This window comes from Apus apus, chromosome 2, assembly GCF_020740795.1.
Source record: "Apus apus isolate bApuApu2 chromosome 2, bApuApu2.pri.cur, whole genome shotgun sequence".
In the NCBI taxonomy this organism is placed as follows: Eukaryota; Metazoa; Chordata; class Aves; order Apodiformes; family Apodidae; genus Apus; species Apus apus.
The window spans coordinates 79,481,743-79,506,401 of NC_067283.1; the positions used below are offsets into that span (position 1 = coordinate 79,481,743).

Here is a 24,659-nt window from a genome sequence, read left to right on the forward strand (position 1 = left end):
ACCTGCTTTTACTGCTGATGCATGTTTTGATGATGAAAGAGCTTGCAATGCAAATGTTAAGGCTTTTTAGTAGCATCACAGCATTTTTCATATTTTGCAGTTGACTTAGAGTCAGTCATTAGTTATTGTAACAACAGATAAGGAGAAGGCTGAAGTTCTCAACAACTTTTTTGCCTCAGTCTTCATTGGCAACCCCTCTCCTTACAACTCTCATGTTGATGGCCCACTAGATGCAGACCAGAGAGACAGAGTTCCTCCCACTATAAGTGACGATAAGGTTCATGACCATCTGAGGAACCTGCATATATACAAGTCCATGGGACCTGATGAGATATATCCCAGAGTCCTGAAGGAACTGGCAGATGTAGTTGCCAAACCACTGTCCATGATATTTGAAAAGTCGTGGCAATCAGGTGAAGTCCCTGGTGATTGGAAGAAAGGACATGTTATGCCCATATTTAAAAAGGGCAAAAAGGAGCACCCTGGGAATTACCGACCTATCAGCCTCACCTCTGTGCCTGGGAAGATCATGGAACAGATCCTCCTAGAAGACATGCTAAGGCACGTGGAGGACAAGGAGGTGATCCAGGACAGCCAGGGGCAAATCCTGCCTGACCAACCTAGTGGCTTTCTACAACAAAGTGACTACATCAGTCAACCAGGGAAAAGCAGCAGATGTCATCTATCTGGACTTCTGCAAGGCCTTTGACACAGTCCCCCACAACATCCTTCTCACTAAATTGGAGAGATATTGGTTTGATGGGTGGACTGTTCCGTGGATGAGGAACTGGCTAGATGGTTGCACCCAGAGGGCAGTGGTCGACGGCTCTAAGTCCAAATGGAAAACAGTGACAAGTGGTGTCCCTCAGGGGTCAGTGCTGGGTCCAGTGTTAATATCTTCATTAACGATAATGACGGTGCCATTGAGAGCATGCTCAGTAAGTTTGCTGATGACACCAAACTGGGTGGTGCAGTCAATATGCCAGAGGGACCTGGACAAGCTAGAGAAGTGGGCCCAGATGAACCTCAGGAGGTTCAACAAGGCCAAGTGCAGGGTCCTGCACCTTGGCCAAGGTAACCCAAGATATGAATACAGGCTGGGGGAGGTCACGCTTGAGAGCAGCCCTACGGAAAAGGACCTGGGGGTACTAGTGGATCAAAAGCTGGACATGAGCCACCAATGTCCAGTTGCAGCCCAGAAGGCCAACTCCATCCTGGGCTGTATCAAAAGAAGTGTGGCCAGCAGATCAAGAGAAGTGATTCTGCCCCTCTACTCTGCCCTGGTGAGACCTCACCTAGAATACTGCGACCAGCTCTGGTGACCCCAGCACCTGTTAGGATGTGTCCAGAGAAGGGCCACAAAAATGATCTGAGGGCTGGAGCACCTCTCTTATAAGGACAGGCTGAGGGAATTGGGGTTGTTCAATCTGAAATAGGCTCTGGGGGGACCTCATAGTGGCCTTCCAGTACCTGAAGGGGGCCTACAGGAAAGCTGGGGATGGTCTTTGTATAGGGGCTTACAGTGAGAGGACAAGGGGTAATGGGTTTAAGCTGAAAGAAGAGAGATTTAGGTTAGAGATCAGGTATAAGTTCTTCAGTGTAAGGGTGGTGAGACACTGGAACAGGCTGCCCAGAGATGTTGTGGGGACTCCACCCCTGGAGTGTGTCCTTGCCCATTCAGGGGAGTTGGAACTTGATGATCTTTAAGGTCCCTTCCAACTCCAGAAATTCTGTGATTCTGTGATTAATTGTGAGGTACCTGATGATGTGTCAGCTCAGTGCTGCATGACTAAATTGTCATGTCATCTTAGTGTTTTTCTTATAGCTTGTTGAGATTATATTTGGGGCTGCAACTCTGAAGTCCCTGCACACTGTTGCTTTCTTGTTAATGGTAAGTATGACCCTCTGTTGGATTGGCTTGTTACACCTCAGTTCCATGCCTTCAGGCAGTTTTTTTGGCAATAAAATTACTCCAAATAAAATACTTATTGAAGATTCTGTGTCTAGAAGTTCTAATAATGTGATGCACATTTTTTCTTTGTCTTGTTTGGACTTACTTTCACCTTTTTGTCCTAGCCGTAGCGTGCGTAACCACTTACTTGAAGGCGCAAGTCTGGCCTCTAATCCAGAGGATTTGAGTTTTGAGAAGAGATTATGTCTTATTTAGAGTCCACATGTGCTGGATGTTTTGGTGTAGTGAGAGCCAGTCTTCACTGCTGTGTCCGCAGATGCACTTTGCTCGCTTGCAGCTTTGTCAGGCATCTCTCTTTACTGTTGAGGATCAGTTTCTGTGGTTGCCTTGATATTCAGTTTAACTGCAGTCCTTTGGCAGCTCTCAAACTTGAGTATTGGCTATTACCTCCATACCACCAGCTGTATTTGCCTGTCCAGTTATGTCCATCCTGTGGTCTTTACTTTCCCTGACACTGATAGTAGCTTTCCCTGAACATTGTACACTGTGGTATCTTAGTGCTATGAGCATGGGCATGAGGCCAAGAGAGGCTGTGTACTACACAGAGCATTGCCAGAGCCAGGCTTTAGAAAACCAGTTGCACAAAGTTGGGAGCTGTCAGTTTTGTACAAGAAATGTCCATCCCTGCAGAAAGGTTTCTACTGCTAGTTTAAAATAATATTTTGCATAGCAAAAGGCAAAATCGAAACAGATAGTAGTAAATTCAAGATATTATAGGGGGAAGGAAAGACATGGGCAGTATTTCAGGGCTGAGACTTTGCTAAATAGAAACTGAATGTAGATATGTCTCTTTTCTATGTTATACAGCTGCTCACATTAAAAGATTGTAGCAGTCTCTCTAACCTTTGTAGTCTTTGACTGTAAGATTTAAACATGCCCTTGTTTCTAGAAATTTCTGGCTTAATTTGCCAGGCTGAAGATACATGTAACAAAAATCATCCCATCGTCAGAGAGGGAGTGAGTTTGTGTGGAACTAAGTCGCTGGATTTGGACAGGAAAAGTATATCTACCTATCAGCTTGTAAGTTATGTGGATGAAATAATTAAGTATTTTTTTTTTCTTCACAGAAATTGCTTTCCTTCCTTTCACCTTAAAATGAAGAAAAATTAAATAGAAGTTCTTGCTCACCTTACATTCCACCAGGAATCATAAGGAACAACATACTGGCCTTTGCTTTGAAATGTACAGTGAATTCTAGTGTATAGGGGGATAGAAACTGGGATGTAGGAAGACAGGCAGTCTGCGCCCTCTCCAGCATCCTGAGGCGCACCAGGACTCGCACTGTCCTGGGTTTATTTACCGTTGGTTCTGTTCTGTCCCAGGTGACATCCTGCTTTATTCCCTGCTCTCTGAGCCTGTTTCATGTTAAGGCCTATGTGCTATAAGTGCCTGTAATAATAAGAACAGCTAGTTAGTGTGCTAACCGGAGGACTGCACCTTTGAAAAGGTTCTTCATGTAATAAGCTGAGCATGTTTTGGGCAGTGAGAAGGGGTTACATTGATAGGGAAAGAGAGCTTGATAAGGGAAAAGACAACCTTTTATCACTTGCAGGAGGGTTTTCTCCACTGATCTCTAAAGCTAAGTTTTAAGATGTTGTATTTATTGGAAAACACAGTCAAATAAATCTGTTTGTATCGTTGAGAGTAGCCTGGGAAGGTAAGTGGAGGGCAATGCTATTTGCTAATACACAAGACTGCAGTGTACATATAAATCTCTCGTAACCTTTCCTCCCATGCAAGGCATCAGAAAAAGTGGTCCAATTTTAATCCGCTGCTTCTGATCTGTTTTTAGTAACATGCCAGGGTAATCTCACCACACTTCCTGTTGAACGTACATTTGACCTGGCTTTTAAAGAGTATAGACTGGGACTTTTACATCTTCATGTGTTTGAGGTTTATAAAGGCAAATACTAAAACAACAGTATCCTGACAAAGATAGAAAAATGCTAGTGTATTTTTCCTTGCAGCAAAAGATTGGGATTTTCTTTCCAGGACTATAAACATTACAGTTATATGTAAAGCTACCAAGTAATTCTGTAAATATAAGACATCTTTCTCGTCTGCTTCCTTCATAATTCTGACACAACTACTGAAGAAGTACTGCCCTTATGTGGGGGGAAAAAGAACCCAGATACTAGGAATTGGTGCTCCTTGCTTGCTTCATGGAAACCAGTTGTAATTGGGCTTCTCCAACATAGATGTACATGCTATCTGGTGTGTAATACAAATGTTTTTTTTCAAATGTAAGCACAAGCTAGCTGTGGCAAATTAAATTGCACACATACATTTTAACAAGCGGGTTACCTTCTTATGGGTTAAATTTGCTCTTTGGCAGTAGGTTCATAGTTCAAAAGCAAACCAGACAGTTTATATGCTGATTTTATGAGAGTGACTTTCAGAGCAGTCTGTCAGACTTTTTCAGCCAAGAGCAACTTCTTTTCATGGCTGGTATATAAAGCATGTTCTCACACATGCCATAGCAATATCCATGTCACATACTGAGACTTATGACATGTTTTTGAAAGGTATTGCATCTGTTAACCACTCCATCTGTTGTCCATACCTGTTGATTCACACCCTGCAATGACTGACGGGTGCTCTGCCCTCCTGGACAAGTTTTAGCAGTGCCACTTACTTATCTTTTGCTTGAAAGAAGTCTGCTTACAGGAGTATGGCCCAGACTAGGCATATTCAAACCTTCCACCTGTTCTTTTAATTTTGCCAAAAACAAAGCTTTAAGGTTTCATATTTAATATCTACAAGCTCTTCACAAGTGCTGTGAAAGGAGGTTCTTTACCTGCACAGTAACAGAAAGTTAACATTAATACTTGCAGCATTATCTCTAAGGATGTGAAAAAGGGAACTTGCTGGTCTAAGACAGACAAAATAAAAGCTTTTAAAAGCCATTTTGTGAATCTCTTATGGCTTCTGGACCTGCAATGTTCTTGCTTCTTGTAATAGAACCAAGTCAAAGAACATAATACTGTTTTCCCCCAAACCAGACATACTAAAATGCAGTAGTGTTTTCGTATTTGTACTTCGGTATCTCCAAGAGGCCTTTCCATCTTTGTGCCAGGCACTGTAAAATTTTATAGCAAAGAGGTAGCTTTTTTCTTAAAAAGCTTTCAGTCAAAGAAAGAGATCACTTTGGCATACTTAACAATGTGTACTTTGAGCAATAATCAAGTTTTACTCGCATGCATTTGAGGAAACATCAGTAATTAGTACCTGACAATTAGTGCCTGTAAGCAGTCTGACTAATGCTCCTGTTGAGTGCAAATTAGAAGACAAGTGTGGTGTGCTGCTTGTATCTAAGCAGTTTCTCTGTTTTCCAATTTAAACTTTAAAATATTTTGGACTTGAGAGAAGTATGCATGCATGGCCACTGCAGTATTTTCTTACAAATTAAAGTTGCATGTGGGCTTGCAGTCCAGGGAGCGACACAAAAATCTTAAATTTCTGTGTTCACGCATTTCAAGTCTACCCTCCCTCTCATTTATGTACCTTTTCAAAACAAGACAAAATACAGGTTTTATTTATTTATTTATTAGATCTGTCTGCTTTTTTTCTTCTTACTACCTTCACCATGATTTCATGATGATTGAACCATTGTGGAGCATGCCGTTGTTTTTGTCAGTCTTGAGCCAGAGCAATTCTTGGGCAGAGGAGGTCTGGAAGACTTCAGTTGCTTGGTGTGTCCCCCATAAAACTAAACAAACAGCTGACAAAAAAAAAGTAGCTACAACGGAAAACCTGAAGACATCATAAATGGACTGTCATTGGCACGTTAGCTCCTCCAACCTGGTGAAGGCTGACATGAGGCTGCAGGAACCCTGTGACTTCAGCCATGCATGGGGCTGGGGGATCTTGATTGACGGGAGCCGGTTGGGTTCTCAGGGTGCAGAACTGGGTTTCACGGTTGTCAGGGAAAATGCTTAACCGCCTTGGCTGCTGTCTTGAGATACGTGCAGCTTTGTTTCATGCTTGTCCAAACCTGTTTTGATCTTTCTTGCAGCAAACTCTCCTCCTCGTGCAGCTAACAGTGCTGAAGGGATAATGGTGGTGGAGAGCCAGTCCCAATTATACTGATTTAATGTGTCAGGTTCCCTTGCTGACAACAGTTGTGACTCTCTGTGGTAGTTCAGCCTAGCAAGACTCGGTGGTGGGGGACTTGTTGTGACAATATCATGCAAATATAAGAGCCCTGAGTGTCTTGAAGCTCTAACTTTTTCTTTATGCCACAGAAAGCAACGTGCCTCAGTGACTGTTTAGGAGGACCTCAGGGTCCAAGAGAGTGAAAAAAGGCCCAGCGGCAGCAGGCTGATGTGCATAGCGATACTGACTAGCAGCACTTCTCAAGGAGGGGTTGATGGTCATCTTCTGGAGCCTGCTGCTGTGGTCTAACCACACTAGTTCTAGAGAAAAGTAAGAATGTAAGGGCAAAACACACTCTGTAAGACCTTAAAATAAGTCACCTTTGTGCTTTTTGAAAGCAGTGAGGTTTTTGCTGATTTTTTGATGATGCAACCTCCTCAGAATGTTATAAAAAGTCCCCGCTTTTTTGCTTACTATATAGAAATTCAGAATTATTCCAGCTTCTTGCTCCCTTTCCTGACCTTTCACCTGTCATCTACTATTTCTGCCAAGCTGTCTGAGAGACAGTAACAGCAAAGGGACCCTGATCCCTCTGGGACCAGTGGGTGCTGCCCACACAGTCAGTACTGTGTCCCATGGTTGTCTGTTGGCACGGAGGCAGGGTCTTTTGCTCCTTCCCTCTGTGGACACAGAGTCCTTTGTCACAGTCCTGCTAGCAGGGCATGTGAGAGCAGTGCCCCTTGGGAGGGATTAATGCAGAATTATTATTTCAGAGGATTTGCAGACTTGGGCAGCTGTCCCTGCAGTAAATCATACACTGGCAGGTTCCTCTCCAGCATACGGGAAATGGGATGTCTAAATTTTATTTCTAGACTGCAGTTGAAAATCTGATATACAGATAGCTCCCTGTTCTTCTGGGAGAAACATGAGTGTGAGGCAGGACATGCTGAGAGGAAAAGCATAGCCCTACCTACTCACAGAGCCAACACTGTGGACCAGGGTGTTGAGCTTCAATGTCACAGTCTCCACTGGAGGCAGCTGAGATTTAGCTTCAGCCAAAATCCTGAAATACAGCTAAGGCATCTTCTGTCTCTAGACTGTCCTCCTCTTGCCAATGTTTATACACGTTTTCCATGCTGCACAAATGTCACTGGCCAATTCTGAGTGTGGATAAATGACCTGTGCCTGTTTTTTCTTTTTGTTCAACAGTTCTTCCATGTTAGCAACAATTTTTTGTCGATACTAGGAGTGCATGCTTGGGTGAGGGAAACAATGCTGGTATGGCACTTAACTTGGGTAGGTTGAAAGGTGCGCTTGGAAACCTGCTTGGGGCTGGTCTGTTCCTGCCTACCCTACAGTCACTTCTAGGTGTCAGAACCAAGCACATAGGTAAGGATGGATTACTCCTTCCCACTGTCCTCTAAGGGCATCTTCCAGTTATCTTCAGTCAGAGCTGGAATCCTGAAAGGATGATGAATTGTTTTGAGATCAGCATGCACGATAAAAGTAAACATTGAAATACCGTAACCTTGTAAACTTGTCTACCATAGAAACTGTACTGTATGCTTAAGTTTGGGGAAAATCCCCAGTGTTTCATGTTCACCTTCCTGTAACTGTACTTTGAACATTGTCCGTTGTGTGTTATGTGTCACTATGTACATAATTGTTTTCACAGATAGACTTTCTTATGAGTTTATTGTATTCAGGGCTTGAGTTCCTCCCCTTTCTACCTCCCAAACCCCCTGTAAATTACCATTATACACCTACAATTCTGGGAGAAGGGGAGTTGAATAGACAGCTACCTTTTTAAAGGGCTGTTTCATTGAAGAAGCTTAGAGCTGTGATTCAAATACACACTTGGATGTCTTGGTAGCACTATGGCTATATCAAAACCTCATACCACAGCTACCCTGCAAGAAAGAAAAACAGGTAGTAAATGCTGACTTAATGAACAGCCTCTCTGATCCTTTAAAAAAAAAAAAAAAAGCCAAAACAAACCAACCACCAAAAAAGCATGAGCAAGGCACTGATGTTCAAGCCAGGGTGTTTGCACGGCATTGGGATCACTTGTAACCCAGTTCTTGTTTTGTGGGTCAGAGCAAAACTAAGTAGTGACAGGAGTGTGGGTAGGAGCATGGTGTGCAGATTGCTGGTAAAGGGAGGGGTTTTGGCTTGGCTTTACGTGACAATTAGTGAAACTGTAGAAATGCTATTTTGTGATATTGCAGGGGAAAAAAATAAAACTAAAGTTAGTTTAAAAAAAAGTATAATGGGACTCTGGCTTTTGTTGTCTGTTAAAATGAGTAGGTCATTGTATGAATTCAGATGTACACTTTTAGGATCTCTCATATTCAGATTTTTGTAGCAAAACAGAAAAAAACCCAAACCTATAATTATTTTTTTTAAGCAAGCAAAGACTCCTATCTAAATTTTGCCAGAATTGCATCAAAATTATCTTAGAAATTAGACCCTCAAAGATCATTCCAGAGCTCTGCCAGTTCACACTCTTGTTAACCTCTTGCCTATTCTGCTTCTCTGGAAACCTGTCAATACAGAAAGATCTAAAAGGTGTTTTTCTAATTGAGGCAGGAACATCCTGCTGAAGCAGGCATGTTGCTGTTGCAAACAAGTTGTTTCAGTAATACGTGATTTGAGTACAATTGAATATTGTTGCTGTGGGGTGTGCACTATTTGCACTAGGAATCACCAAGCCAAGACTTGGAGAAACTAAAATAAAGTGGAAACACTTAATTTATGACAGTTCTGTAGTTAAATGTTGTCAGGAGATCCAAAAGCTGAGATTACGTGTATATGAATTTCCTCTGTGCGTGGGCAAGTTGTCATGTCTTTAACTTGCAAAGAGCTTCAGAAATACATAGGGGTTTTCTGCCTTCAGCACTGGGTTCATGAATAACGCTTGCCAGCATCCTTTTCTTGCTTTCTGGCAAGCAAGCCATAAACCTATGGCCTCCAGCTGTGGGCAACAGGAGTCTAGCAGAAAGAAAGAGGGAAACCCAAGTCCTACACTGTCTCATAGTGCTGACATTTGCCAGCAAGACCCTTTTGCTGTAAAAAACCTTCCAGTCTGTTTTTTTATCTTTATTCCCAGCCTGCTGCAGCAGCCTTGCTAAGGCAGTGCTGCAGCCCAGCAGCTGTGGTTCCCCTTCTTGGAGTGGACCAGCTGGAGCCAGGGCTTTCCAGGGCTTTTTGGTTTTTTTGGCATCCCAGAGGGCCTCATGGGAATATTACCTTCTCCAATGCACTTTCATTGGGGACAAGGTGTGCTTTGCCTGGATGGCCCCTTGGAGTGCCAACTCCCATGTATGCATGGCTTCTGATTTCATTCCTGCACTGCACACAGGCTGCTCCTATTCTAGACTGGAAGGCAGTCCAGTCAGCTGCCTGCAGGGCTTTTTTCTTTTTCTTTTTTCCCCTCTTCTTTTTAAGAAAAAAATAATAAATAAATAATAAAGACCTATTGAAATTAGTTGCTTTGTGCCTCAAGAAAGCTGGTATAATTTGTAGGCTGCTTATTGAACAGAGTTGTTCCAGTTCTTGATAGCAGGGCATTTTATTCAGATTTGGTCTTATTCATTCAGTTGCAAATAGTCATTGTTTATCTCATATGAATCATTGAATAAATATGAGTTTGAAACTGAAAGTTTCACTTTAACTCTAACTGATGTTGACAGTCAAGCTAATGCATTCAGTGCTTTGCATCATCCATAGATGCGCTTTCCTTTGTGTAGAAAATGACAGTTAAAGGATTATGGGGGTTTTTTGTGGTGGTCTTTTTTTAGTGTTTTGGTCTTCCTGCTGGGAAGAGGGGAAAACACCCATTTTTTAGCCTCATGTGCTTGGAGCTAGTTAAGACAATATGTATTGAAAGCAGAGGGAGCATTGCTGTTTCATATGTTTACTGGATGCTGTTTACAGTAACACTGACTTGGGAGTGCCTTTGGTGGGGTGTCCCAAACCAGTGAGAGTATTGAACCTATGGGAATTGTGAGCCCAGACCTTCTTCTGTTCATCTGCTACATGCTGGAATCTGCTCTCGACATCATCTCCCAGTGCCATGCTTGCAGTGCAGTCAAAGCTTGCTTCTAGTTGAGATCCTGCTGCTGACTGGCTGCTTGGCAGGGAGCTGATGGTTCATCTTGTGGTATGTCTTCTGTGTTCTGGCCTTGAACTGCTTCACTTGTCCCACATTCTGAGAAAGCCTGGGCAGCAGCAGTCCCATCTCTGGAAGCGTTCAAGGGCAACCTGCACAAGACTTCGAGAAACCTGGTCTAGTGGAAGGTATCCCTGCCCATGCAGGGAGGTTGGAACTAGATGATCTTTAAGGTCCTTTCCAACCCAGATAATTCTATGACTCTAGAAATCCCTCCACTTCTCAGTTCATGCAGAGAAAGGGGGAATTTTCCATGGTGAAGCAAGTGCTGGTGATGTGCCATGAATGTTTCACATTTTCTGCCGTGCCACTGTCACAATATTTGTAGGTGGATGGGCTTCTTAAAAACTGAGCTTTGTTGTGTCTTCACATGCTTTATAGGTTACACAAGGTCACTTGCAAAGAAAGCTAAGTTAAAGATAAATTTGGTTTTTTTTCTTGTAAGAATTAGCATGGACTGCCTAAAGGCTTACTATAGGATAATCTAGGTAAAATTGATGTGTTTAATTTGAATTAAATTTCTTTATTGTCTATGTAAGCAAGTCCAATTGAAGGATTATAAGCTCTGAACCTGTTACTGGAATCTTGTTCGCACTTGGTGATAGAGCTTGTCTACAGACAGAATCAGGTTGGTGTGTGGAATAAACTGCCTTGAAATTCCTCTTTTGGAACAAGCATTATGTAGGAAGTCTTGATCAGTCAAGTTTATTGACAGTGGTCAACATATCAGGAAACAACAAAGAGGAGCCATTTAGTGGGTTTGCTGAGCTCTGCTGCAGTGATGACCAGGATTGCTCAACCCCATTCCTTGTGGGTGCAAGCCATCACTAGTGCTGTCGCTGCTGGAGGGTGGGGGAAGGCACCAGGACAGGCTCCCAGCACTTGGACCTGGGAGCAGCTCCTGAGCCAGGTGTCCCAGGCTCTGGCAAGTATGAGAGGTGTCATGAAAGGGGGATTGAGGGGAATTTGGAAAAGGTTTGATTGATAGGAGGAGGGGTAAAGTCTGAAAATGGCTGGAACTGAAGTGAGCAGGGGACAAAACAGAGGATTATACACAATTTATGGATTATGTGTTACTCAGCTGCTTTGACAGGACTAGTAATGTGAGAAGTGGACATTTAGGCATTTTGCATTAGGGGTCAAGATTAACATCTAACTGGGAAGGGAGCGTGGGGAGTGGAATGATTGCCAGAGTAAATGGGGAAGAATTTTACAAAAATGGGTGTGAAATTACCTGATGCTCAGTTGATGTGTATATGGGATATTTGCTTAAAGAAAAGGCCAGTGTAAGTTGCAGTAGTAATGATATCAGTTTAGCCAGTAAGATTTTTTTTCTTGACATCAATAAACGCCTTATATAAAATTATTTAATGTTCCTCTACAGTTTAATAGATAAGAAACTTCATTGTGGGTTCTTTTTGTTGCTTTGAAAAAGATTACATTATATTGCATCAAAGTAAGCCTTGGACCCTGGTACATCTTGTTGCCTCAAAGATTGTTTTTGGGACAATGGAATGGATGTCTAATGTCAGCTGTTACAGAGAAACAGTAAATTATCAGGCAAAAACATTACTTAAGCCACACTCTTGTAATGATTAACCATACAATTTAAAATGCTGGGAGTTAAACATTTCGTCTTAAATTGCTTTTGATTTATGAGAGCCTCCTTGTTCTGTGTTTTAAGTATTTACTTAGACAGTGGATCTCTCTAGGAAAAAAGAGTGAACTACTAGTTTTTTGTTTTTGTTTTTAATCTCTGGGTCCTTGGGATTGTTGTGATTTATTTTTCTCCCTGGAACGCTGCATTCCACAGCTTGTAATGTGAGCCCAAGGCCTCTTTTTTCTGCTTGGACTCATGTATAAAGACATTTTGTAAGATTTATTGCATTCTTTTAACTTCTAAGCACGAGGGAAACACAAATGATTGTCCTCGGTTAAGACCAACAGCAGAGAATGAAAAAAGAAATTATATTTTTAAGTGACTATGTCTGTGTACAGTCCTGTGTATTTTGCTGGGCTATGCTCATATCTCTGCTGCAGGGTCAGTGATCGTAAGTGAAAAGATAGCTTAGAAAACTGAGGGTGCTGATGTCTTAAACATATAAGCCAAGTCCTCTGGAATTGCTGTTGAGTTGTGTGGATTTTCATGGACATCACTGTAGCAGTTGGGATTAACCCTGTGGAAAAATTCACACAAAGCAGCCCTCGTGGCAGCGACAGGAAGGTTGATGGCCTCTGGTTTTGATTCACAATTAGCTTTGTTTTCAGATATCTGTGGACTGGCAAGATGCTGTAGTAGTTGAGTTGCTAATATAGGCATTATTGAAAAGAGTTTGGTTGTTTAGTTGTATCTTCTGCTGTTTGTACAGCCACTTCCTAGATGACATCTGTAAAATACCTCTTTGCCTTCTCCTTCCATATCTTATGGAATTTTATGTTTAAACTACCATATTTTACATTATCCCTCTTGTTATATGAATTTGAGCAACTTAATTTAAATTGAGTGCATGCCAAGACTTAGATATTTCTGTTTTTGCTATACCAATTGTCAGCCTTATCTTCTGTAGTACCCTGCAGTTTTTAGAGCACACCTAGGGCTCACAAAAAGTGTTCTGATGTAGAAAAGGGCAGTGGCGGGAGGTTGGTTATTCTTTTTATGTTACCCCTATGCAAAACCCCCCTCTTGATCTGTTGCAACACCGCCAGCAATAGGTGTGCTAAGCTGTGAGATGGTTCCTGAGCACAGCAGCTTGCTGTATCTGGCATCCCTCAGACATTGCCACATCTGCCTTATGTTACTGATGGTGAAGATGATGGCACATGGCTGGCTGCTGGTGGTGTGGTGGGTGATGGCCATGAGGGATGGGCCAGCTTTAGGCTGCAGGCAGGCCTCTGGTCCCCATCAAGAGGTAGCAGCAGCTTGGGAGCTACCATTGCTGCCTCTGGATGGGGATGGGAGGCCTGCCTGTGACTTCAAGCTGGGCCTGTGTCCATCATCACCCTTTGCTCTAATCCCAATCTCAATTTTTGGATTAAAGACAGAGACCTGAGCCTTGTACTGACTGTGAGTTGTGTTCAGAAGGGGGGAGGGATCAGGTCACTGTGTAGAAGGGGCCATTTTAAAATTCTTGCAGTGTGTGTACTTTTTGGTGGTTGATCTTGCACATTTTTAGAGAGCAGATTCAATAATGATCTAGCTCGGGTCAGGGCTTCCAAGATACAGACAAACCTATTTCCGCCATTAAATTAAAATTACATGTAAATCTTGCTAAAGTGATGAAGTCATCAGTCAATACCAAACTGTTGATTAGGAAACTTTTACAAGACTTTCTGCCTTCCTGCCTTCCAGGATTGATTATCATTAGCATCCTTGTGAAAAGAACCCCGAGAGATTGGGTATTATTGGTTCCTCACACACTAGAGAGCCTGAGCGTGACTTCCAGCTTTTGCAAGAAATGGGGATTGTGAGGATTTTTTAATGTGCTTTACCTAAGCACTTAATTCAGCATTTTCCTAAACTTACTTGATTTAGCTGTTGTGAAATCCCTTTATACCATATAATGACCTAATTCAAACAAGGGTCTTTGTCACTTGGTATCATGTCATAAAGTGAAGCAGCGAGAGAGAGAAAGCATGTGTGCTCTTATCATTGAGGGCCCACTCTGACGTTCTTTCATTATGTTAATAAATTGTATTACAAATTAAATCTTTCATTAAAATATAATTTCCATTGGATATTAAGTTTAGGGGTAATTTGTCAGTGCAGAAATTTAATTAGACATTGGTTTGTGATATTCCCCTTAAATGGAGTGCTTGAAAGGCTTTTTTTTTTTTTTTTTCCTCATGCCAGATAATTGCACAGGATAAAATGTCATTTTTAAAATGAAGACGTAGGGAATATTAAGGTCTTCATGCTGGTGGTTTTCATGCTCTCCTACAATCATCAGTGAAATTAATTTAATTGCTCTCATATGCCTCAAACTCCTGATTTGTCGGTGGGTTGTTTTCTTTACATGCTCAGTAGTCAATTTAAAAGCATGTATTTGTGTAAAATACTAGTTATTCTAAATTCTACGGCATTAAAAAAAAATAATAATTTCTGAAACAAATACAAAGCTGCAGCCTTGCCTAACAAATACTTGTATATTATGGAGTACAATATTACACCACTCATGCAGCGATATTTATGAACAGGCATGATATATATGAATAGGGAAATTTATATATTTATTTGCTAAAGCCATCATTTTCATTATATGTCTTAGACATAGTATGTGATTTATGGGTTGTTGGCTTTCCAAATAGAGTCCCATATGAAATTATTTATTTCTATTTATGATGTTCCACCATTTTGGAACAAACCCCTTCATGAAATGTCAACTGCCAAAAACTTTTATGTAGTGTTCATCTGCAGAGTCTCAGTGCATGTTGTTGTAAGTTCTTTAGGTTCCTACAATGCATTAGAGAATGTCATACTGGCATCTTCAGCAGAAAGAAAGCACTTCCTGAAGCAGTGTTTGGGGATCTGGATGGTGTTTCAGAGGGTTGAATGGAAGTCAGTCCCATCTATGCAATGCAATTCTGCCCATGTCCTGGATGTGCTGAGGTGCTGCCAAAGACTCCTCTAACTTTATTCCCTTTGTCCTGTGTCCAAGGCTAATGTTCTCATTGTGAGACAATGAATGAATTTTCTCAACTTGTTCTTCTTTCTCATCTAGGTAATATTTTTGGGAAGTATGAGTGAAGATCTCACTCTCAGTGTCTAGGACTTGACATTGTGTCCTAAACAGATGTGGCGAGTGCCATGGGTAGCATAGTTGTTCAGCAGGTGCACCTTGATATTAATATTTGGGTGTCTGACAGTTACCTCCTATGTTTTTTTTCAAACACCCGAGTGCCTGTTAAAGCTTTTTCCCATGTTACCTGGGGAACTTGGTAGCACTGGTCCCCTGCCTTTTCAGGTTGCTTCCTCATTTGTGGCCATTTTTGGTGTGTTCATCACAGCACTATTAAGCCAAGGGACAGCTGAACAGTTTTCATGTGGTGTTCTGCTTTTTCAGTACTGTTGTTTAGCTGAGTTCACTGTTTTGTATTTCTTGACCTTACTGTTTTTGTTGTTCTTTGCATCGCTCCTTCTTATCTGAACCTCTAATTTTCACTGCCGTAATAACTTTGAGAGTTCTTATTTTGTGTTCTGTCTCTTCAGGGTTTAATTTATAGTTTTCCATGTATTCAGCATGTTTGTTATCTTGGACCATTTATATCTTGAGAGGAAAGAAGCTTTTGCTGAATTCTCATTTAAGCTTCTCTTAAATCTTACTCCAAGTTTCCTGCATGTTTTGCTTGACCTTCCAGTAATGCTTGCAAGAAGATTCTTGAGGATGGATGCTCCTGTGCTCTGCTCATGGGCTCCTGGAGTTTAAGAGCCATCTTGTTAATTTTCCTCTTCTGCATGCTGACCCTACAGAATGTCTTTTGTTTCCTGTTTCCTGAGTATTTAATCTGCTGTCGTATTTCATTAATGTGACCTTCTAATTAGTAATAATAAAGTTCAAGGTAGCTTTTTCACATCCTTGTCCTAATGAAGGCGGGACTCAAGATGAAGTCAAATAAAGCAGGCCTTTCAGGGCTTGAGCATCAGGACTGCTGAAAGCCCATTTTATGGAAACAAGGTTTGGGCATGTGATCCTTCTGCCCCGTCTGATGACTTTGATCTTGTTAGATGATTTTGACTAAGTTTTACACTGGGTTTAGGAAGTCTGAAGGATGTATGTCTCTGGTAAAAATTCAAAGTAAAGGATAAGTAACTCCCCACTGTTGGGGAAGATGCCCTCCTTCTTTCTTGTCTGGGTGGCAGCCATTATGATTGGTCAGTGTGTTTTCTACCTGGTTGACACACAGGTGTATCTCAGTCAGTCAGCTCACAGAGCCATTTCCTTACCCAAACAAGGAGGGAATACATGCATGAGCTGCAAATGTGAGAAAATTGGCCTGAAGAAGAGGAAATAGTGGATTTGAGTGGAAAGGACGAATCTGCAGAGACCATCTTTGATAGTCCTGCCACCCACAAGTCAATCATCACGTTGTTTTTCTCAGTGCATTTTTATTAATTCCTTATGTTAATAAACATGCTTTGGCATGTATGTAGTGCTCTGTCTATCCTGCCAGCTTGTGAATCACATATCAAAGAACAGAAATCACAAATACGAATATTCTCCTCCTAGAAATTACGGTGTTTTTCCTTTCCATGTTCACGTGAGCTGCACTCAATGGGTATGTGCCGTTCCCTTTTGGTTTCCTAATTCTCTTGCTGAGTTTGTTTTCCTGTTTTAATTCCAGGCTAGTACATGGCTGTTGGTAAGTTGCTTACTTCTCCTTCAATCCCTTTTATTTCCAAGTCTTTCAGCTTATGACATTCTTTGTTCTACAATATGACCTTTGTTTTTTTTCTTTGGGATTCATCCTAGTAGGGACTGCATTTTATTGTTCTTCAGATGTAATTACCTCTAATTCGGTTTGCACTTTGTGTTGTTAATCTTGGGACTGCAAACACTCTTTTCAGCCCCAAAGTTTTGCTATCAGCTAATGCTGTTCAAGTTTATTCTGTCCTTTAGGTATCTGAACTGCTTGCCCCTGGATCATGTACAGGTGGTTGCTTTCTACATGCAGAGCAACACTTACCTGCCCTGTATAAATGCTTGTCCTGTCATCTTGACAGTTGCCTACCACAAAATAGATCTGTGTGTGTCTTTTGGTTACAGTTAGGGATTGTGCTTTGGAGGCTCTGAATCTGTAAGAAATTTCTGATGGCTTGCTCAAGTGTCCCATTGTTGTCTGTGCTGCCTTCCAGTACCTGTTAGAAATTTGTTTCCTAGATAACCTTTCTTTCCCAGCCTTTCCCCCAGTACACTTTGTGTCAGTGATAGCTGTAGTGGGGCGATGGCCTGTGCCAGCCTTTAGTACACCTGGGATGGGATTTTAATGAACAAATTTCATCAGGCAGTTCCCCTCTGTCAGCTGGTGGGGTATCCGATGTTCAGTGTGGTCCGTGTTCAGGCTCTTGCTTTTTCAACTTCTTTTTCTCAATTCTCTCAGAAAGACAGACAAAATCACTATTCTCCTGAGTGGCTTCCTGTGATGACACAACTGTCCTTGTTCAGTCTTTTGTTGCTAGGAGCATACACAGGTTTTTATGCTGAAATACTCTGAGAGGTTTACTCTTCCATGTAGCAATGGCCCCTTGTGCTGCCCTGTCCATCAGGCACTGCTGTGTGATCCCCACCCAGACTGCGGCAGCAACCCTGCCATGATCACCAGGGCTTGAGCTGTGGGTTATTGCACTTCTGCCATCAGCTTAGTCATCATAGAATGGTTTGGGTTGGAAGGGGACCTTAAAAATCATCTAGTTCCAACCTGCCTGCTTAGGCAGGGACACCTTCCACTAGACCAGGTGTCTCCAACCTGCATCCACCCTGGCCTTGAACATCCAGGGAGGGGGCATCCGCAGTTTCCCTGGGCAACATGTTCCGGTGACACCACCCTCACAGCCAAGAATTTATTCCTAATGTCCAAGCTAAATCTACCCACTTTCTGCTTACAACCATCCCCCCTCATCCTATCACTACATGCCTTTATAAAAGGTCCCTCCCCAGCTTTCCTGTAGGCCTTCTTCAGGTGTGCTGAAAGGCCACTCTAAGATATCCCCAGAGTTTTCTCTTTTTCCAGGCTTTGTAAATATTATTCAAAAGGATTTTGGAAGGGCCTTTTAAAAAATATTCTGCATCAATAAGTTGTTTACATTAGCCCTGTACTTTCTGACACTTCAAGGGTGATGTGTGAGGCATTTGACACTGTTCCACAAGACATCCTGGTCTCCAAACTGACAAGGCATGGATTTGACAGATGGACCACTCAGTGGATAAGAGATTGGCTGGATGGCTGTCCCCAGAGAGTTGTGGTCAATGGCTCGAGGTCCAAATGGAGGCAGGTGATGAGTGGTGTCCCTCAGGGGTCAGTACTGGGACCAGTGCTGTTTAGCATCTTTGTTGGAGACATGGACAGTGGCATTGAGTGTATCCTCAGCAAGTTGGCTGAGGATACCAAGCTGTGTGGTGTGGTTGACACGCAAGAGGGAAGGGCTGCCATCCAGAGGGACCTTGACAGGCTGGAGAGGTGGGCCAGTGCCAGCCTCATGAAGTTTAACAAGGCCAAGTGCAAGGTCCTGCACCTGGGTCAGCACAACCCCAGGCACAAATACAGGCTGGAGGGAGAATGGCTGGAGAGCAGTCCTGAGGAGAAGGACTTGGGGGTGGTTGTTGATGAGAAGCTCAACATGAGCCACTCATGTGTGCTGGAGCCCAGAGAGGAACTGCATCCTGGGCTGCATCAAAAGAAGTGTGGCCAGCAGGGCCAGGAAGGGGATTCTGCCCCTCTGCTCTGCTCTGGTCAGACCCCACCTGGAATACTGTGTACAGTTCTGGTGCCCTCAGCACAAGAAGGATATAGACCTGTTGGAAAGGTTCCAGAGAAGGGCCAGCAAGATGATCAAAGGCCTGGAGCACCTCTGCTATGAAGACAGGCTGAGGGAGTTGGGGCTGTTCAGCCTAGAAGAAGAGAAGGCTTCCGGGAGACCTTATAGCAGCCTTCCAGTACTTGAAAGGGACTACAGGAAAGCTGGGGAGGGGGAAGATAGTGAAAGGACAAGGGGTAATGGTTTTAAACTGAGAGAGGGGAGACTTAGATTAGGTATTAGGAAGAAAATCTTCAGTATAAGGGTGGTGAGGAACTGGAATGGGTTGCCCAGGGAGGTTGTTGATGCCCCATCCCTGGAGGTTTGTAAGGCCAGGCTGGACAAGGTTTTATGCAACCTGGTCTAGTGGTAGGGTTCCCTGCTCATGATAGGTGATCTTTGAGGTCACTTCCAACCTTAATGATTCTGTGATTCTACCTTAACAGGGACTAGTATTGCTTGAATAACATTGGCTATGGGCTGCAGATATGTATCTGTAACAACGGATTGCCAAGATGTAAATTAAAAGGAAATGGGAAGCTAAATTCCAACATTATTGTTTGATAGTCTTCAGGGTTGTCATTCATAACAGTTTATTTAACTAGATTGGGGATGTGTACATCTGAGCACATTTGTGATAGTTCTGCAGAAGATATGTACAGGTGTTGTCTGACTATTTAAATTGTGGATTTTTTAGAGCTTTTATTTTCTGTTTGGAATATTTGTCTCAAAAGTGCATTAATTAGAAGTTGGTTCTGTTGTTCATTTTGAAATATCTTTAGCCCACTGAACTTCACATGCTACTTGCCTTAGGAATAGTGACCTAACCCAATAGTGATGTTGACCAGAGAATTAAATGGAAACATTTAAATGGATTTTAGATCAAACATATAAACACTTGTAGCTTGTTAAAGCAGTAATTTTCATTTGCTGTTTTGCACTGTAAAATATTTCCTTCCAGAGTAATTTGAATATAAGTGGGGCTTACTGTAAGGGGTGGGTTTTTAGTTGGTTGGTTTCGGATTTTTGGGGAACGATTGTTGCTTGGCTTATTTTTCTCCTGATAAAGTCTAACAGTAGTCCAGTATGAAACAAGATTACTTTTAAAGGAAGTGGTAAATAAATAAATAAAATAAAAAGACCTGATAATTCTCAGTGCATTGTCAGTATGTGCTAGTTTCATATGACCCTATGTATGTATTTGGGGTTTCAGTTATTGTCAAAGAAGCTATACAAGACGGTATGACTGGCAGATTATTATGTTTTACAGGTCTGCATGCTGATAAACTGGATAGGGACTATGAATAGATATGAAAGCTCTGTTCTCAGATAGGAGTTTTTGAATGTGTGGTCTGATAATAGTTTGTTTTTTTCTTCTCTTTCAGGTATTCACATATAAACAGAGCACAATCACACACCAAAAAGTAACGCCTATGCATCAAACAAGCACAGAGAGCGTGGAAGACATGGCAGCACTCATAGATCTCCATGAAGGCTCCATTATGCACAACTTATTCCAGCGCTATCAGCAAGATAAAATCTATGTAAGTTTCTCCTAAAATTAAGAAAAATACCCAGAGGGAATGTTTTTGAACATGTAGGTGCTGTGTGTGTTTTGCTGTTCTGTACTATCACCCTTCCTAAGGCTCTCTGGTTCTTTGCATATCCACATAGAGCTGGAGCATGCCTCAGCTAATGACTTCTCACCAACAATGATGGAAGGAGAAGGTAGCTCAGGGCTAGCCAGGCAATCCCTTGTAAAGACTGGAAAACTGGCATGCTCCATATGCTTTCATACTTCCAGTGGTGGGTTCTTCTTTTTCTCTTCTTGAAACCCTCTGTGCCAACTGTATATTCTGTATGTCACCAGTGAGGATTTGGTGAGATTTAGTCCGTGACTCTCACTTGAGATCCCATCAGGCCAAGAGCCAATTCTGATCAGCATCCCCTTTTCTAGTGTAGTAGAAAGGGGGTGGTATTGCAATTGTCAGTCTTAGGACTTGTGTGATTAAACACAGCTAATCAAGGTTTGGGTTGTAGGAGAACAGGCAGCTGTTTAGCAGTTCCAAACCTAGGAATTAGTCTACAGAGAATTCTTTTTCTCAGCTCTGTAATGAAGGTTTTTGTGATTAGTTTTACTTGCTTTTAAAATATTTTCATTTATCTTGAACTGACTAGATATGAATCTTTCCTATATCTGGAGCTACGTTAAATGTAAGGAGTATTAATGGCTCTTACAGATTGCAAAATCTCACTTTTCAGTGGTTCAGGATTTGGAGTTCTGTTTTGCTTTTTAAAAAATAAATAATGACAGAACATAAATAATTTTTGTTTGCATCATCTGTCTAGACCATTGATTTGGCCTATACATGCTTTATTCCAAGCACCACCTATTAAGTTTGGATTCTTTATTTTTAAGCATCAACACATCAACATAAAAGTAAGTTCTCCCTGTATTTAGAAATTTCTTTATGATAAAAAGCAAAACAGGGCACAAGGAAATTACATGCCTTTGTAGCTTTAAACGGACTAGTATGGAGAATCTTAAATGTTGAGGTAGTTCTCTTTACAAAAGTCTTTATGTATGTCTTTTCTCAACAAAAAATAATAAAAATGAATCATGTTGCCTTTCAGATAAATCAGTAAAAAAAAAAAAAAAAAAGGATAGCATATATGAACAATCTTGCACATGCAGGGGAGTAAAGGGAATAAAGCTACTTGGTAAGAGTTTTGTTTTCCAGTAGTGTTACTGGATTAGAATACACTACTCAATGTGAATGAAAATAAAACATGTTTTCTGAGCAATTCTGTGGACTTGGATGTGGAGCATGGATGTCAACCTTTCCCCATTTTGAAACAGCATGTGTGTAAAGGGGGTGATTTTTGCGGAGAGGCAAAGAATTGCCTTGTTCTGAAGAAACATGTCCTAGCTTCTTTCCTAGCTTGTCAGGGCAAGTTTAGGGTATTTTGGTACTTGGTGCTCAGTGTGATGTGTTTTTCTAGACAAACAGGTTTGTGTGTGGTTGATGATGACAGAGTTTCAGTGACTGCTGAATACTCAATTGTCTCTTCAGTTTTGCTAATTTTACTGCTTTCTGTTTTGGGTCCAGCTCAGAAATGCTTGAAAGGTGATTGGAAAAAAAACATGCATTTTGAAATGCATATGAAAGCCTCTCTGTTGTCCTATCTAAACAGCAAGAACCTGATGTAAGAAGCATCTTTTCTCTCTCCTCATTGTTACCCTGCTCCTGTTGTCCCAGTGGTAGTGTTTGAACAGGACAGGGCTCCAGGAACAGAAACCCCAATAAAAGCCAATTAAGTAGCTATAATAATTTTATGAAAACTGATAGATATTTGACCATGTGTTATAGGAGGAGGTATTCCTGTTGCAAAACAAACTATCTCTTTTAAAGCCAAAATCTCTTGGTTGTGTTGAACAGTTCAACAATCCTTTAATACTTGATGTTAAAAAAAAACAGAGGACTGAAAGGTACATTAAGTTTACCTTTGTTGAAGGCATACTTGCAACTGAAGAAACTGTGTTCCTGGTCAGTCTGCTTTAGGACCAGACTGGTTCTTGTATAGGACAGTAGAAACCATTGGAGTTCATGCCAGGAGCAATCGAAACTTTCCAGACTGTACATTTGCCTTCTCCCTTACCTCCAAAAAGTCCTCTCCTACGGCCAGTAATTGCTTCATCACTGTAGTGCACGTATGGAGTCCTGTGTCTGCCTTGGCACCTTGGCTGTATCTGTCCCTTGCGTGTTAGGGATAAGTTGGGAAGGCTTGTGGCCCTCTCAGGGTGTAGAGGATGGTCATCTCACTGAAAGACTTTTTGTACCTGGCAGTGAGACTGGGAAGCACCTTCTTACCCATGATGAGGAATGCACTTAATTAGGACGTAAGTTTTGCTTCTTCGTGCACACACACAAATTATACAAAGTGCAATGTAATAAATGGTAGTATAAAGTGTATAGCATTTAAAAATACAGAAGAACCTTTTAAAAAGAAATTTAAACAGTTGCTTTCTCGGGAGGACAGTTGTTTATGCAAATCTTCCACAGTTGACTTGTGTGCTTGTCTGTATTTGAGAAGCTGTTTCTCCAGCAATGAGCAATTAAGTAAATATCTTGAGATCTTGAATTAATTTTATTCTTTCTTTATTTAATAACATTTTGTCTCACATAATCACACGTGTGTTTCTAAACTCGTCGCTACTTCCTAATTAATACTACAAAGGTATTTGCTATGGGTGCCAAGTTTTGTCAGACGTGTCAGTGACTTTCTTTGCTGCTGCCAACAACTCCAGCTATAAAGGCTCAGCAAAGGATTTTCTGTATTTCTTGTTGTTTTTTGATGGGGGAGGAATATTGATTTAGCCTACAGACTATGTTCATAGTAAGAATGTTGCCTGGCTCTGTACTGAATGAGTTGAGGCTTTTAGCTGAATCTGTGCTGGTACAGAGAAGATGCACTACGAAAGTTGTTTGCATCAAGTCTGTTGATACTTGCTTGTGATACTTTTTGTCTGAATTTCTATGAAAGAAGAGAGTGCATGCTTTCCCTTATTGGTCTGTGAGAAGCACAGCATGTACATGCCCTTTCCTGATTACTTGAAGGACGCTCCTCTCTGGTATTCTTGCAGATTTATTGATTGATACTGTTTCTATCTAGAAGTCTGCTTCTGGGCTATCACTGCTTTTGGTGTCCAGGAAAGGAGCAGAGTTAGGATGGCAATGATCATATGTTGAAGGGGTTTCTATTTCTCCTTTTTCCCTGCATTATACCCCATCAGGAACAGTTTGATGTGGGGGGGTCCAGTCCCTGAACATTGGCATATGAGTTTTAACACCCATCTTTGAATGCTCAGACTAGCTTGTGTGCTATGCTGGTATGTAGCAAGATATGGAAAGAAAACCACCAGTACTAAAAGCAGAAGGTGCCCACATTTGAAAACTGAGCCTATTGTGGAGTGGAAGGAGGGATTTTGTCACCTCTGAAGCAAGGCCAGCATGGGGCAGGCAATGTGAAGAGGGGAAGTGCTGTGGCGGCTGCTGTTGTCACTGTTCAAAGGCCATTTTTTCCCAAAGCTGTTGATTCTGGTTTACTTTTAGTTAAGTACACATTGCAGAGGAGACAGGCTTAGCCTTGGCGAGGACTCTGTAAACCACACCATGTGGATTATGCTGCAAGATGCACAAATTACAGTGTTGGAGCTGGCTCCAAAAGGAGCTGCGGTTGTCTTGTCTATGTGGCCAGCGGGTAGTTACTGATGCAGGATCCCAGCAGAGCAGAGAATTAGGGAGCAGCTTTTGCTGAGGTGAGAGACAGGCTGGAAAAAACTGCAGTATACATTGTGCAGGTCAGTATGGAGGTTTTTAGTGTCAGATCTGCCTTTGTTTGCCTGAGTTCAAGTAATAAACAAGTTTCAAAGCATGTCTTGATTAATTTTTTTCCTTTTGAATTAAGCTCTGAAGCGCCAGCTAGGCATGTTCCCCTTTGAAGTGGTGATGATTTGACACGTGCCCATCTTCTTCAGGTGGAAAAAGCATCTCCGTGCCCAGGGAGGTGTGCTGTGTGGGGTGGGGTGTGGCAGTCCCTCAGCTGCCCTCTCCTGATGAGAAGAGTGGCCTCCAGGTTGTCCAGTGGCTGGGTGTGGTAGCTATGAAGGGTGAGAGAGACCATAGCCTATTTTTGCTCACTTTCAAATTAGGCTTGCAGCTTGCCTGCCAATAATTACAACCATCTGTTAGGCTTGTGTGTGTAGAAAAACTTATGTACCAGCCACGTAGACATCTAGTGCTGTACCAGCCACATCCACCATCAGACAAAGAATGATGGTATTTAGGAGCTGAGTTTTTGTGTCTGGCTTCTTTTCTCTCTTCAATTGAAGCAACAAACATAGGATAACT

General features: G+C 41.9%; 1 protein-coding gene across 1 annotated transcript in view; it reads left to right on the forward strand.

Annotated features, from left to right (window-relative positions):
• Positions 1 to 24,659, forward strand: part of MYO10 (myosin X) — a 167,277-nt gene that overhangs the window by 50,775 nt on the left and 91,843 nt on the right. The window contains exon 3 of the mRNA XM_051610362.1: positions 20,133 to 20,291. Within this exon, the coding sequence (XP_051466322.1) occupies positions 20,133 to 20,291 (159 nt within the window). The remainder of the gene's footprint in view (positions 1 to 20,132; positions 20,292 to 24,659) is intronic.